General features: G+C 43.9%; 1 protein-coding gene across 2 annotated transcripts in view; it reads left to right on the forward strand.

The window, feature by feature from the left end:
* Enpp3 (ectonucleotide pyrophosphatase/phosphodiesterase 3) overlaps nucleotides 1-10,086 on the forward strand; it is a 74,769-nt gene extending 64,683 nt beyond the window's left edge. For both annotated transcript variants that reach the window (XM_010639120.3, XM_010639119.1), the window contains 5 exons: nucleotides 769-904; nucleotides 4,356-4,433; nucleotides 5,170-5,302; nucleotides 6,768-6,924; nucleotides 9,916-10,086. In XM_010639120.3, the coding sequence (XP_010637422.1) occupies nucleotides 769-904; nucleotides 4,356-4,433; nucleotides 5,170-5,302; nucleotides 6,768-6,924; nucleotides 9,916-10,086 (675 nt within the window). The remainder of the gene's footprint in view (nucleotides 1-768; nucleotides 905-4,355; nucleotides 4,434-5,169; nucleotides 5,303-6,767; nucleotides 6,925-9,915) is intronic.
* The last annotated feature ends 5,241 nt before the right edge of the window (nucleotides 10,087-15,327 follow it).

The raw sequence follows: 15,327 nt of genomic DNA on the forward strand, positions 1-15,327 counted from the left end.
TTTTTTTTTTTTTTTTTTTTGAGAAAGGGTCTCACTATGTAGTTCACACTGCCCTGGAATTGTGTAGCTCAGGCTGGTCTCAAACTCACAGAAATCCTCCTGCCCCAGCCTCCTGAATGCTGGGATTATAGGTGTGTGCCAACATGCCTGGCTCTTTCTTGTTTTTTGTTTGTTTTATTTTGTTTGTTTGTTTTTTGGTATGGGATATTGAACTTGGGTCCTTGTGCTTGCAAGGCAGGCCCCAGAACCAGTTCAGAATAAGGCCCCAGAATAAGTTCATAGCATAGCTATGAACTTATTTAAATAGCCAAATGTTTGGACAACTGTAGCTTTTTGGAATTAATTTTAGGTTGATTAGAAATCCTTGCCCAGCGAAACAGTAACATAGCAAGTCCCTATCTACATCTGCAAAATAAATTATTCCTACTTTATGTTCACTTTATTTGCACGTGCAGTCTGTATCTCCATGCAAGAGTCGGGTCCTGGCCCGGCCTTGGTGTTCAGCAATAAGCCCAGCCCCCTGGTTTGACGCTGCAGTGCCCCTTGCCAAGCCTGTTTGATCCCGGACCCCCAGGCTCCCCGGCCGGAAGAGAGCCATAGGAGAAAGCATGGCTGCGGACACCCATGTCCATTGCTGTGCAGACCTGATTCACTAAGAAAATAGGAAGAGGTTAAGAGCAAAACACTCCGGGAAGTTGCACACCACGAGGGCTGGGTGAGCCGCAGCTGTGGGTGTAATTATTTTCTCTCCTTGCTCTCTCTCCACAGGGAGACACATCGGCTCTTCCACCCACTCTCCCAGACTGTCTGCGGGCTGATGTCAGGGTTGCTCCCTCCGAGAGCCAAAAGTGTTCCCTCTACTTAACAGACAGGAATGTCACCCACGGCTTCCTCTACCCGCCGGGTGAGTAGAGCTCCTGTGGAGCGGCCGCTCAGAAAGCGGGCTGTGGGCCCGGGGTGTGGACACTTCCCCGCCTCCAGAGCCCCGCAGGGCTGAGCCGGCAGCCCAGGCTCCGGGCTGTGGGCTTCCTGAAGGCCCTGCTGCTGCCCCGGAGCGCACGGCACCGCTAATCTGGCCCAGATGTGTAGAGTTCGGCAGGTTTAAGTTTAATTTTAAAACTGAAGCCTCGGGAGAGCAACACAAGCATCTAAAAACACTTTCTCCCCCCCTCTGGCTACTGCCCCAAACTAAGGTCTGCATTGAAAATGCAGCTGTTTCCATGAAAAGCAGATGGGCTGGAATTGTGGCCCAAGGTTCATTACATGTGTAACAGCTTTGAACGTGGTTAAGCAGCAAGTCAGGGTGTGTTTTGTTCTTAAGGATTTCTCTTGGGAATACACAAAAGCCAGTATAAATTTTCTGACACAAGGTTTTGTTTTGTTTTTTTGAGACAGGGTCTCGCTATGTAGTTGAGACTGCTCTGGAACTCACTGTGTAGCCCAGGCTGGTCTAGAACTCACAGGGATCCTCCTGCCTCAGCCTCCCGAGTGCTGGGATTACAGGTGTGCGCCACCACACCCAGTTTAAATTTTCTAAAAATTCACATGTCTTCCTTTTAAAGCAGGAAATAGCATTTTTATAAGGTTTTCAATAAGTTCAGCTTTTGGGAATGAGTTTACTCTATACATGGCTTCATTTTTTTCTTGAAGCCATAACCAAAGACAGTCAACTTAGATCTCTACCTTAAAGATTCTGAGTTTTATAGTAAGAAAAAGCTTAATTGGAAGAATATCGACTCTAAATCTCTGATGCAGAATTAGGGTCAACTAATATTTACGCACCTAGGTATAATTGGGGCTCCCAAATTTATGTGTGTCATAGGATAAAGCTTTAAAAGTTGCAGTATTTTATCAGTAAAAATTTTAAAATTTGCATGTAAGCTTGTAGCCACTGAGCTATGAGATACTTGTGTTTGCAATGACTAGGAAATGAAATAACTATACAATTAGCTCAAACTGTTAAGGATAAAATGAAACTTCCCACTCTGAATTCTGTTTACTGGACATAGAAATGAGAAGTAAATTCTTATTTTTTTCTCTGCAATGGATGTCGAGGGCCCTTCCGCTTTTCCGGGCTTAGTTTGGAAAGGGGAATAGTCGGGGTCTGAGTACAGGCACTGGTTGCCTAAGGAGATAGGTGTTAGCGACTGTCTGGACTTAGATCAGTCTGTCCAGACTTGTAACCCACTGCTCTCCAGCCTCCAGCATCTTCTTTATTCAGTTTTTTCTTTTTTGCTATGGCTCTGTGAATCTTGCTTGTGGAGCCTCAAAGTCTGTGTTTTGGACAGTGCGCCTTGTCTACACAGTACTGTGATTTTTGCTGGTGGTACTGTCCCATACAGTAGTGTAGTTTTACATTCTGTTATGCATTACAGTACTGCATGTAAGAGTTACACAAAGAAAAGCAAAGTCGGAGTTTCCTTTGGCTGTTTCTCTGTTCTGAATATCGTACGGACACAGGACATGCAATTGCTCCTTTAGTGGCCAGTTCATTTAAAACCTCTCTGCAGGAACCGCATTGCATGAGTGCTGCCTGTACTGTGAACACAGTGTAGAGTTTTATTCTCCTTGCCTTTTGGTGCCTGCCCATTGACCTCTCATGTAAGCTTTAGGCGGGATACCCAGGTCGAGCTTAAAGATGAAACAGGTCACAATAGTTACTTCATAGAAATGGGATCATACGGTATTTGTCTAGGACTGGTTTATTTGCACTTAGTATCGTGTCTTTGAGGTTCACCCGTATTGTCGAATACTAACTAATCCAAAACAGTTAAATTCATAGAATCAGAGAGTGAATGGTGTTTTCCAGGGTCTGGGGTAGGAGGCAAGTGCAAGTTATTATCATTGGGCATGAAGTTTGTCAAGCGCAATGGGCAAGCTCTAGAGACTTTCTGCATAACGCTGAACCTCATTGTGGCTTGACCACTCTGCTCCCTGGAGTTCCCACCCTAGAGGCTGGGTTTCCAAGCTGGAAGTGATAGGGGGTGATGGGACCTTTAAGAGGTGGGGCTTAGTGGGAGGTGATTAGGTCACTGGGGTGCTGACCCGGAAGAAGACTGACCCTGGTGTCTGGGAGTGAGTGAGTTGTTATAAAAATAGCACTACAGAACCCTCCCTGAGTCTCTGGCTTCCTGCCTCTCTGTGCGATTTCTTCTGCAAGAGACCACTTCTGTTTATCTCCATCGTGGGACCACCGGCGAAAAATCTGTGGCTCCCTGAGTCTTGGACTGTCAGACTCCAACACTAAGAGCTGAATAACCTCTTTTCTTTATAACTATCCAGCTTCAAGTATTTCATTAGAGCTGCACAAAATGGACTAGTCCACACCTAGAGTCAACAGTATAGTTTTTTACACTTAAAAATGTGTGCACAGATTTTGTGCTAAGTATTCTCATCTAAATAAAAGCTTTTAGAAAACACTTAATAGCACAGTTGCTTAACACTCACTGTGCTAGGTGATGTTTCCGTTAGCAGTCTTCATTGAGAAAGAGCTCATTTTCATAAGAAAATGTTGCTTTGGAAGTTACTTATAACATTATTTTTTGCACAGTCAATAATTATTCATGTATATAAAGCCTTGTGTTTGTTTCCTAGGACTGCTGTAATAAATTAACACATGTTGTTTACTTAAAACAGCAGAAATATATTCTCTCACAGTTTTGGAAGGTAGGAAATCTGGAATCCTTTGTCCATTTGGTAGCACACCCACCTGTAATTCCAGCACTCAGGAGGCTGAGGCAGGAGGATCACTGTGAGATCATTTTGTTCTGATGTTTGAGGCCAGCCTGGGCCACATAATGTGTTCAAGGCCAGCCTGAGCTATAGAACAAGACTCTATCAAGGAGCTAAAACAATCAATAAATAAGACAACGTCAGCGTGTTTACACAGCTGTGATGTCTTTGAAAGCTATGGTGGAGAGCTCTTCCCTCCCTCTTCCAGCTCCCAGCGGCTCTAGGCACTGCATGGTTTACGTGGCATTTATTACTCTCAGCTCTCTGTTCATTTTCACATAATGTCATCCCTCTGTGTTTTCTCAAATCTCCCTCTCCTTATGAGGACATTGGTTATTCATTGTAGAACTCACTCTAAATCCACATGGATCTCATCCCAATTCTTTATACCTAGAAAGACTCCATTTCCAAACGAGTTTGCAGTCACAGGTAAGAGGTCAGCCCAGGACAAGAATCCATGTTTAGAGCTGCCTGTGTTGCCCATGGTCTCTATTGGAAAGAGCCCAGTATCTCTGAGATTTGATTATAAACAAACTTAGATCCACACGGAATAGTAACCGAGCTAGTATGCAGTTTGACATTTTTTTCTTACCTAGATTTAATAAAATATATTTGTTTTGCAGCCAATAGTAAAACTGCCGATGGTCAATATGATGCTTTAATTACGAGTAATTTGGTCCCTATGTATGAAGAGTTCAAAAGTAAGTGTGTATTTAAACAGTTAATCTTGAATTCCCCGTGACACCGTGAACTTCCAATGCATTATCGGGCTGTTTGCTACTGATATTGAGTCATTTTGTTCTGATGTTTTAAATATACAAGTGGGTACAGAAGCTTTTCTGGCTCAGTTTATTTTCAGCTTCAAATGGGAGTGATTTGGTGCTAGAATCCTGATAATTTTTAACCCTCCATTTAACTGTAATGAGTTATTCACAAAACTAAAATTTACTGGCATTCATCATAAGTAAAATGAGAGGTAAATGTCCTCAGAGTAAAACTCAGTAAGCCAGCATATGTGTCCTGTACAATTTTAGCACTCGTCAGTCCGCAGGCAACTCAGCATTAGGAAGGAAACTAGAGAGATTCTTAACTATACGTTGAAGATGGAGCCTATAAACAACAAAAAGCTACCATCAACATGACTATTAATAATTAAGTCATTAATTTATGGTTCTTTTGAGACAAGGTCTCACCTTGTAGTTCAGGCTGGCCTTGAACTCCCGGAGTCCAGGCTGTCCTCCTGCCTCAGCCTCTCAAGTGCTGAGGGACAGATGTGTGATTAACTTTGTTACGTGGACTACTCACAGCATGACCCAGTCATCACTGATAACTACTCAAGGAAGGTGTGATGCCATTCAGTGTAGCCGTCTAGGATAGAAGATATTTCCACGTTCCCCAGAGGTAGATATCTTTAATGCCGTATTCTTTTAATTTTAGAAATGTGGGACTACTTCCATAATGTTCTTCTTGTAAAATATGCCGTGGAGAGAAATGGAATCAATGTGGTCAGTGGACCGATATTTGATTATAATTATGATGGCCATTTGGATTCTCCGAGTGAAATTACAGAGTAAGTAATCTGGCCTTTGGATTTAGCAATCTGATATCCTGAGGGGAAATCCCAACATTTTAAATAGGAGCTCTGTGTCCCTATTATGGAATATATTACTATTCAGATGTTATTGTCTATTATTTCCAGTGTAATCTATGTAAATATTTAGATAGATAAAAATATTATATGGAAAAATTTTAACTAATGGGGAAAAAAATCCCAGAGATTTATCTGAAAAATTTCTAAACTGACAAGTAAGGATAAGATAAGATTTTATGAAGGTGAGGGAGATTGGGAACTCTCGGTGTTTTACCATCAGTGTAGAACCAGTCTAATCATAAATGAAAAAAAAATCAAAGACTAAGTTTACCTCAGTGAATTTCACAAGAATGGCAAATAATACTTAAACCCAAATTTAACCTACAGAGCAGCCCTATGTCAGGGTGCCCTGCCCCAGCTGAGGATGAGAATTCGAGGATGGCCAGGTTAAGAACTTGTGTGAGGGCTGGGGACGTAGCTCAGTGGTGCCGCTGCCTGCCTCATAAGCACAAGGTCCTGAGTTCGATTCCCAGTACCGAAGTGGGGGAGAAAAACAACTTGTCTGAATTCCACAGCTACCAGTAGACCCAACCTCGAGGGCCCATGTTCTAAATCGTGGCAACAATATCCCACGTCGGCTCTTGTTCCTTTCAGTGACTCAGACCAATACCTTCCGTATATTTTGAAATGGAAACGTCTGAGAGCACTTTAACGTTTGTGTCTGAAACAGAAGCACTGCCTCACAGTTGTCTGGCTTTCACCCCATGCCGTCACGGAGCTGACAGCACTGGGTCTGAGGGTGCTCAGCCCTAGATTAAGCACCCGGATATCTAAGGGGTGATTCCAAGTGCTACTTAATCCCAGTTCCTGCTCTATAAGAAAACTCCCCTGTGAAGCATGACATCAACAAAACTAGGGCACTTTGGAAGCCAGGCATGGTAGTGATGTCTTTAATCCCAGCACAGGGGAGGCTGAGACAGGAAGATCGCCAAAAGTTCAAGGCCAGCCTGGGCTACATAGTGAGATCCTGACTCAAAAATGAAAATAGAAAAAGAAAAAAAGGAACACATGAGGCAGAATTCTATACCTTTTTATTTGTTTCCAGCTGAGGATGTATCTCAGTGGTGCCACCCCTGCCTGGCGAGCTCAAAGTCCTGAGTTTGATGTCCAGTAATGCGCGTGCGCAAGCACACACACACACACACACACACACACACACACACACACTCCTGGTATTTTCCCATAATGTTAGAAAGACCAAACTTAGATGTCTACAGTTATAAATCTCTGCACTGGCTGATTAAAGTAAAAGAAATAATATGGTGAAACTTCATACTCCCCATCTATCACTTTCTGTCACCCTGGCATTTCTTTGCAACTGCACAATGGCAGTTATAACCCACAAGCCAGAGCACAGCAGGAACCGTCTCCATTTCGCTTGCAGACACGTGGGCGGCAGCAGCGTCCCCATCCCCACGCACTACTTCGTGGTGCTGACGAGCTGTAAGGACAGCAGCGCCGCGCCCGCCAGCTGCCCCGGACTGCTGGATGTCCTGCCCTTCATCATCCCTCACCGGCCCACCAATTTAGAGAGCTGCCCGGTGAGTGGCTGGGGATGAGGGCTAGGCAGAGCCCTGCGGGCTTCCGTAGGACTGGCTATGTAGTGGTCCTGTGGGCTTCCGTAGGAATGGCTGTTTCAGTGTTCCACAGGAGAGCTGTAGTAAAAGTGACTTCATGTTTCTGTAAGGGGCTTTCTGTAAAGACTGATCTCTGTATAATTAATATCAAAAGTGTATCTGCATATGTGAACATGTATTTATGTCTGCGTGTCTTTTGTTTCATTTTATTTTTTGAGACAGCTACTCACCATGTAGCTCAGCTTGGCCTCGAACTCATGGTGATCCTCCTACCTCAGCCTCCAGAGTGCTGGGATTACGGGTGTGCATCACCAAACCTGGATACATTCTTATACATTTGATTTGTATGTATTTTGTTCATACTCACTAGGGAAGAGATTATACCATTAATTTTTTATTCTGAATACAAGTCTTAAGGTTCTAGCACATTGAATATTTCCTGAAAGGATAGGTAAATGTCAGTATTCCAACAGAAGCGTGGACTGTTCCACACTTATGCACATGCATGCACAAACACACATGAACATGCACACACATGTGCAGGGGGATAAACTGGTTCAACTCAGATCACTTTTTGACTGCCTCAAGATTTTTTTGAACCAAGACAACTTATGTGTAAGTGTTTACTGCAACTTAAACATATATTTTTCATAGAAAAACTATACTGGGCATGGGTTTTATTGAAGTTATTCAATAAGTAAGTTGAGCACCTCTTAAGCACATAAAATATCATGATAGAAACTCTTTAGAACGCAGAGAGCATACATTGTTCCTTCCATGAAGGAGATGAAAAAAAAAGAATTAAGATGGGTTATGTTCATGTACCAACCACATATAAGGTGTATAATCATTATGTGCTAAAAAAATAAGTTCATATATAGTGTTGACACGTAAATGAGGTACAAGCATATAAATGGGCCGGTTTATGACACAAAAATTATTTTAAAAATTAAGAAAATCCAGGTGTGGTGGTACACACCTATTACCTTACCACTCAGGAGGCTGAGGCAGGAGGATTGCCGCGAGTTCAAGGCCAGCCTGAACTACACAGTGAGACTCCGTCTCAAAAAACAAAACGCAAACAAAAGTAATTAGGAAATGTCGCAAATGCGTGCTCAGTTGTGAAATTGCGTTAAAAGCATTTGACAGTTGGCTTGAATGATCAGTAAAGATCACATAACGTAAGGTGGTACAGAGCTGGGCCCTGAAGAAGCAGTGGCACGGGGAAGACCAGGAAAAGGCTGCGAAGAACGGAGCGAAATTGGTGGATTTAAGGCCCAACGGAAAAGTGAAACCGAAGGACCAGTCAGAGGTTTCACGTGCAGATAATTAGGTAATACGCAAAAGGAGGAATCAGGACTTTTTGGCAGGGAGACTGGAGGCTGCACTCAGCTTTGTCCAGGCTGCATGTGTCTCCTTTAAAGTCCCCGGGAGTGCTGGAGACCAGAAGTGAGCGCTTGGGGCCCGCGGGTCTCCTCGAAGGGATCAGCCGGCTCTATGGCTGCCTTGGCCACAGAAGGTGTTTGGAGGGACGATTGGCCGAAAATAGGGCTGTCCGGACAGTAACGGAAAACAGTGTCACAAATGCCCAAGAAATAATCTGAAAAGGTACTGAGCTGTAATAATACTCAGGGTGATAAAATGTACGCAGGCATAGAATGCTACTTAACAGCCATAGTTTGGCAGAGACTGGGGTCCTGGGGGTCATCGTCTGCCTGTGCGAGGGGACACTGTCACCAGCACTTTGAGAAAGCGAGGTTCAACTCTGGTAAAGTTATAATCGCATGCACTTTGTGACTGTTTCATTCTTGTGTCTTAGACATTTGTGCTCTCACCCGTGAGGAGGCAGGTGCCACAGTACTCCTTACAGTGTCCTCCAGGAGCGAAAGTCCTGCAGTCGGCTTCAGGGAGCAACCAGCTGCTACATAAAAACAAGGGAGCACCTCACACTAGAGCTTGCAACTACCTCCCTAGACCTCCCTAGACAGAGCACTGTGGGTAGATCACAAACACACAAGCCAACGAAAACTAAATGGAAGATACCCCTTATAATGTTGTTTATATAAAGTTGAAAACTCATAAACCAGTACTATATATTATATATTGATGTGTGCTAAAAGTTTTAAAAGTAGTGGATTCACACCAATTCATAGTAATATTTGGCTCTGAACCAAGAAACTTTGAGGGCTTAACTTCATCTGTAATATACATATTTCTTTTAAAAACATATCTGAAGTAAATATAAAAACAGCAGAACTGGGTGTGGTGGCGCCTGTAATCCCAACTCTGGGAAGGCTGAGGCAGGAGGATCTCCATGAGTTCGAGGCCAGCCTGAGCCACATATTGAATTCAATACCAGTTTGAAGCACATAGTGAGACCATGTCTCAAAAAAGAGAAAAATTAAGCTGGGCATGGTGGTGCACACCTGTAATTCCAGCACCTAGGAGGCTGAGGCAGGAGGACCACTATGAGTTCGAGACCAGCATGAAGTACATATTGAGTTCCAGGTCAGTCTCAACTACACAGTGAGACCCTGTCTCAAAAGAAAAAAAAAAAAATAACAAAACGAAAAATTAAAAAGAAAAATGCTAAATTTTATGGTGGCTTGTGTTTTTTTTGGGTTTTTTTTGTTTTGTTTTGTTTTTTGTTTGTTTTTTTGAGACAGGGTCTCACTATGTAGTTGAGACTGACCTGGAACTCACTATGTAGCCCAGGCTGGTCTCGCACTCACAGTGATCCTCCTGCCTCAGCCTCCTGAGTGCTGGGATTACAGGCATGCGCCACCATGCCTGGCTGGCTTGTGTTTCTTATATTTTGTACTTTTTATTTTATTAAACAACTAAATTTAATTTGTATCAAATTAAGATTTAAGGCAATAAAAGACACCAAAGTAATAAAAAGTCTTTCTGTTAATGAAAAAATTATGCCTTGTGTTTCTTTTTTTTTCTCTTCAGGGAAATAAGACTGAAGACCTCTGGGTTGAAGAACGATTTAAAGCACACGTTGCCCGTGTTCGTGACGTAGAACTTCTTACCGGTCTTGACTTTTATCAGGAAAAAGCACAGCCTGTCTCTGAAATTTTACAACTGAAGACATATTTACCCACGTTTCAAACTATTATTTAACAATGTATAAAACAGTTTGGTGAGATGTACATGATGTTTTCTGTTGGAAAATCAGAAAATAAAGTTTTGTATTTTTCCTTAGCTTAAAGTTATGTTGCATAAATTTAATTATTCTTCTCCTCCTAACTTTTTTCTATCGTTTATTTATTTGTTTAACTGTTTATTGGTACCGGGGATTCAACTCGGGACCTTGCATGGCAGGCAGCACAACCACAGAGCTAAATCCCTCTATGCTGTTATTTTAAAGTTACTTTGTGAGGTTTGTGCCATGTTGTGCCTTTCTTGCTACATTTATTCCCCTTTCCTAATCCTGGGCTGCATTTTTCTGCTCGCCACCTATCTACACAAAAGGAAGAGTGAGAGGAACAGATCTCACTCGTAAACCGAGTCAGTTCAGCATCAGTCTTGTCATAAAACTCTCTGTGTTTAGCAAGTAGGCAATAGTTAGTAAAATAAAAATGTACATAACTTTCAGCAGTAATTTCACCTGTGAAAACTACCCCAGCAGATGTACTTCGCGCAAATGGAGAAAAGTATCAAAACCTTTCCGGGAAAGGCAGGCTTTATTCAAGGGATCTGTGAAGATGTAGCTGATGGTCTCTTGTTTTGTAGTCTCTCTCTCTCTCTCTCATTAGGGATCAGACTCAGGACCTTATGCTTATAAGGCAGGCGACAGCACCACTGAGCTAAATCCCTGGGCCTTGTAGGCTGTCTTTTCACGAGGGTTTGCGTGCCATTTCCTCCCGACTAAGTTCATGCAGTAGTGGTATTTGTCCGCTGTCCTATTTGGAAGCCCGTAGTATTCATTCGTGCTCTTATCGTTGCTGCCGAGTTGGTTAAGTTCGTGTTCATCAGGTTTCTCTTCTATAAAGATGCCATTTCGCCCTGGTTTATGTTACGTCTGATTAGACATATCAGACCCTGTACGTACTCTGATTTTTAGATTTTATCCATTGACTTTAATATCCACTAATAATCCTCGGATTCAAATTTTACTGTGGCAGTTACAAAAAGTGATTTTGAAAAACTCCGTTATTTTACCTTTATTCGTTTTCAACTGCAAAGACACATTTCCTCTTCTTACTTGTTAATTAGTTGTTATTTGCATGGACTCGGATATTTTTCTATTTGACAGATTGAAATACCCTATAGTCATGATTTACTTCGACTCAAATTATCCCAGATTCAGCCTGCAGGGGCTTCTTTAGTGGGCTCGTGTGTCCTTTTAGTGTTTCCTTCTTTTCTGGTATTGGAAAATGAGTTGGGGCTCATCTCCATTTTCTCAGCGCTCTCTGTGGGAATTTGCTGTCTCTGAGGAATTCAATGGGTCCACTGGTGCGATGGCATTTAGACCCTTTCGGTGAACACAGGCGGGTGGGTACACCTCGGCCTGTGCCGCCCTTCTCTGTTTCCAACTAACTACGTGAATAAAAACCCCTGGGTTCAGTTGCCATGCAGTTCTGCACGGTTTTTTCTGACCCTTTCCCATTTTGTGATTTGATCTCCTTTCTCCCATAGGAGAAATTTGGTTGTCAACATCACCGATCCATTTGCTTAACCCCACGAAACACACAGAGGAGAAAGTGCTAAGCAGGGCCATGGAGAGAAACAAACCCACTCACTAGAGATCAAGAAGTGCTTCCTCTTTTTATCCCCAAACTAGGAATTTATAGCCACAATAGTGTTCCCAAAGTGAATGTTCCATTCATTTCTGGCCTCACTATAGTTAACACTGTCCTTTTGAAATACAATATCGCCTATGTTTCTGTTTGTTCCCTTAGTGGCTTCCCAGCCTGCTTAGTCAAACTATTTTTGAGTATATAAAATGGGAACACAGTTCCAAAAGCAAAATTCAGATTAAAAGGCACATCTGTGTAGAAGACTGTCACTTGTTTTATCATTCTTGTTTTTTTCTTATGAAAACAAGCAGATATATTTTTCACATTTCCTTTTTTACACAAAAGAGGTAGGTCATCTAGTATTCAGCAATGAATAATGTTATCCATATGCACTTTTGTGATATTGGAAGTGTATTTTGGGTAAATTCCTAGATGTGGCTATACATACACTGCAGTTTCAATTTTTGAAAATAAAACTATTATATTGGCATACCTTCTTTTTGTTTGTTTGTTTTTTGGTACCTGGGATTGAACTCGGGTCCTTGCAGTTGCAAGGCAAGCCACCGAACCGCTGAGCTAAATCCCTGGCCCTCTTTTGTTTTTTTTCTTTTGAACCCACCATATGGTCCAGGCTGGCCTCAAACACACCATGATCCTCCTGCCTCAGCCTCCTGAGTGTGGGGATTACAGGTGTGCACCACCACGCCCAGACTACAATCAAATCTTACAAGTGCTTTCTATGTAGCTGGGGGTTTATTTAATACAAGAGGCTATCTTGCTTTGGAATACATGGCATCATATATTACTGCTAGATTTGATTACATTTATTTGGTAGACATGTATAAAAGAACTATTTTTGTGAGTTCTAATGTTCCTGAACGAAGGATTAAAACTTCTGCTGTGAAAAGGGGACTTCTAACCCATGGAGATCAGCTAAGGCCTAGGAGTAGACATGGAAAAAAGGGAATTCTACACATTGGCTTATTACCCAGATTTATTTAAAATTTGGTAAACTAATTCCTTTCATGTAGTTGCCTTGAGTCAAGAGATTGGGGGTGGCCAGCTGGGTAAAGAGGAATGGTCTGTCAATCATGGCGATCCAGGACACATGCGCCCCACCCCCGCAACCCGGACCAATCAGAGGATGCTATCTTCAGGCGTGAAGTCAAGCGGATTTTTGATAGGACGGCCTACATCTGACGTCAGAATGGTGGGGGAGGGGATACAAAAAGGGGAGACCGTTAGCCCACGCTTTCCGGCGGAGTATGCTTCTTTCCTACCTTTAATACCCTTAGGTGTAAAACCTTGCCACCTATTTCACTTTTCTCATCTGCTCAGGACCACAAGAACCCGGAAAGGAGCCCTGAGAAGAGCACGGCACCCCAGACCCTAGTGACAGCCACATTAAACCGTGCCATAATTGGAGTTAGGATGGTTCAGAATCTGCCCTTGAAAGAATCAGAACAAAAGCACTTCCTGGCCAAGCGGAAACTCACTTTCCCTGCCGGTCCGGGGACAACCGCATTCAACTGCATTGATTTGTGTGCCCAAGGTTCCTCAGCCACTGGTTTAGCTCGAAATTAGTCTACAAACGTCCAACATTTGATCACTTTGCAAACCAGTACATGGAGCTTCTAAGAGGGGGGCGTTCACAGTTACAAGTTGGGCTGGTCCTGGAGTAAATGCCATGTGGCTTTGGCGCTTGAATTTGTTTTGAAGTTGTATTTGTTTCTTTGCAAACCCTCCTGCCCTGGAGAACTCTCTTTCCTTCCTCCACCTCCATCCATCCCACATCACCACTTTTTGTCCTCTGTTTACTCTGGGAAGGGTGAGCTTAGGAAGGGAAACGGGACATAAACTGAAACCATTTTTCAAAAACATAAACAAGACTCTTGGAAGCAACGACTTCCTTTTTACTCAGCATCCCTGGCTGACCACAGTCCGTCCCTGCACTGGGACCCCCTCTGGGACAGACTTCCCGATGGACCAAACCTCAGCCCACACTGTCAGAGAATCAGGGCAACGCTGACTGTGCCCAAACCCACGGATACACGCAGCTGACAACACTGGCTGGCGATGAATGCCTCTGAGCCTGGGCTGAAGGCGCCTTTATCCTAACATGTTCCTTTCTTTCCTCATGTCTTTCTTTTTTTGAGACAGGGTCTCACTAGGCAGCTCAGGCTGGCCTTAAATTATCAGCAATCCTCCTGCCTCAGCCTCCTGAGTGCTGGAGTCACAGGCATGCACGACTACACCCGGCCGTATTACATTTTGTAATGTGAAAATTCAGGATTCCTGGGTCTGGGTGGAATCTGGAGACACCGGACCATTTCTTCAGGCTTGCTCCACTAACCATGTTGTTATCTTCATGTATGTGTTAGTAATTTCCATCCGTAAGGGTTGAACAAAGGTTTTACAACAGTTTCTCCCATGTCTTGGCATTAAGAGTGCTTGCCTGTTGCTTAGCACGGTGACCTCTTCCTGTCTGGTCTACTTAACACGATGCCCACAGCTCCTCTGAAGTCTCCTAAGGACGCAGCTACTCTGTGCTCCCGCGGGAGTGTCTAAGTCAGGAGAGCAGTGATGAGCGGGACTTCATCTTTCTAGCAGTGGGGTCCTGCGTGGTTTCCTCAAAGGCCACAGCTGAAGCCAGGTGAGGTGGCGCATGCCTGTCATCCCCTCACTTGTGAGGCTGAGGCAGGCGGATGGCCAAGAGTATGAGGCCAGCCTGGGCTATGAAGTGAGACTTGTCTTTAAAAAAACCCCAAAACCGAACCAAACCAAGCACAACCAAACAAAAACATAAAATGCCGGAACATCCTTGAGGGACATAAAAGATACTAGAAAAGAAGTAAAAAGTCAAAGTCTTTCTATGTAGCCCAGGCTGGCCTTGAACCCGTGGGGCCCCTCCTGCCTCAGCCTCCCGAGTGCTGGGATGACAGGGGTGTGCCCCCATGCCTGGCTATTTGTTAGCTAGGCACATAGCCCAAGGAAATTAACTGCTTTGATTCTGATTTTTTCACTGGGATCTGACAGGAGCTAATCACCTGCGAGCTGTATAGGTGAGGCTCGAGGTGAAAATCCTGGTAACGGGGCAAGGAGCAGCAGAGAGGACCCCGGGGGATGCGGCTGCTCACATGTGGCAGCTGAAGGTTTGAGAATCAGTGATTAAGGAGGCGACGAAACACTAAAGCCACAATGTCACTGCCCTCACCTCAGACAGAATAACGCAGATCATACAGAAGCGGACGTTCTAAAATCCCCAGGCGAGGATGAAGGCAGAAGAGTGAAGATGTTTCCCGAGGCAGCCAGGGGAAGGCAGCCCGGCGAAGCTGTCACGGCAGAGCCGGCGGCCAGTGAGCCAGTGCCGCCTGCGCTCCAGCCTCTGGTGGAAACCGGGCGGTGGCCCAGCGGTGACGGAGCCCTGGGAGAACAGCTCGAAAACAGCTCAGATTCGGGGCCTGACACCTGCCGCGCGAATCTGTTTAACATTCAGTTAGTTCCGCGGAGTTTTTTATGTGCCGCGCTCTTAGGACGTACGACTACTGCAGGAAAGATTGCTTCATGTTTCTAAGTAAAGCTCACCTGGATCAGCCAGACTGTTGTAGAAAAGGGTAGAGAA

The sequence above is a fragment of the Fukomys damarensis genome, unplaced genomic scaffold (genome assembly GCF_012274545.1).
Source record: "Fukomys damarensis isolate Sample0158 unplaced genomic scaffold, DMR_v1.0_HiC HiC_scaffold_14, whole genome shotgun sequence".
In the NCBI taxonomy this organism is placed as follows: Eukaryota; Metazoa; Chordata; class Mammalia; order Rodentia; family Bathyergidae; genus Fukomys; species Fukomys damarensis.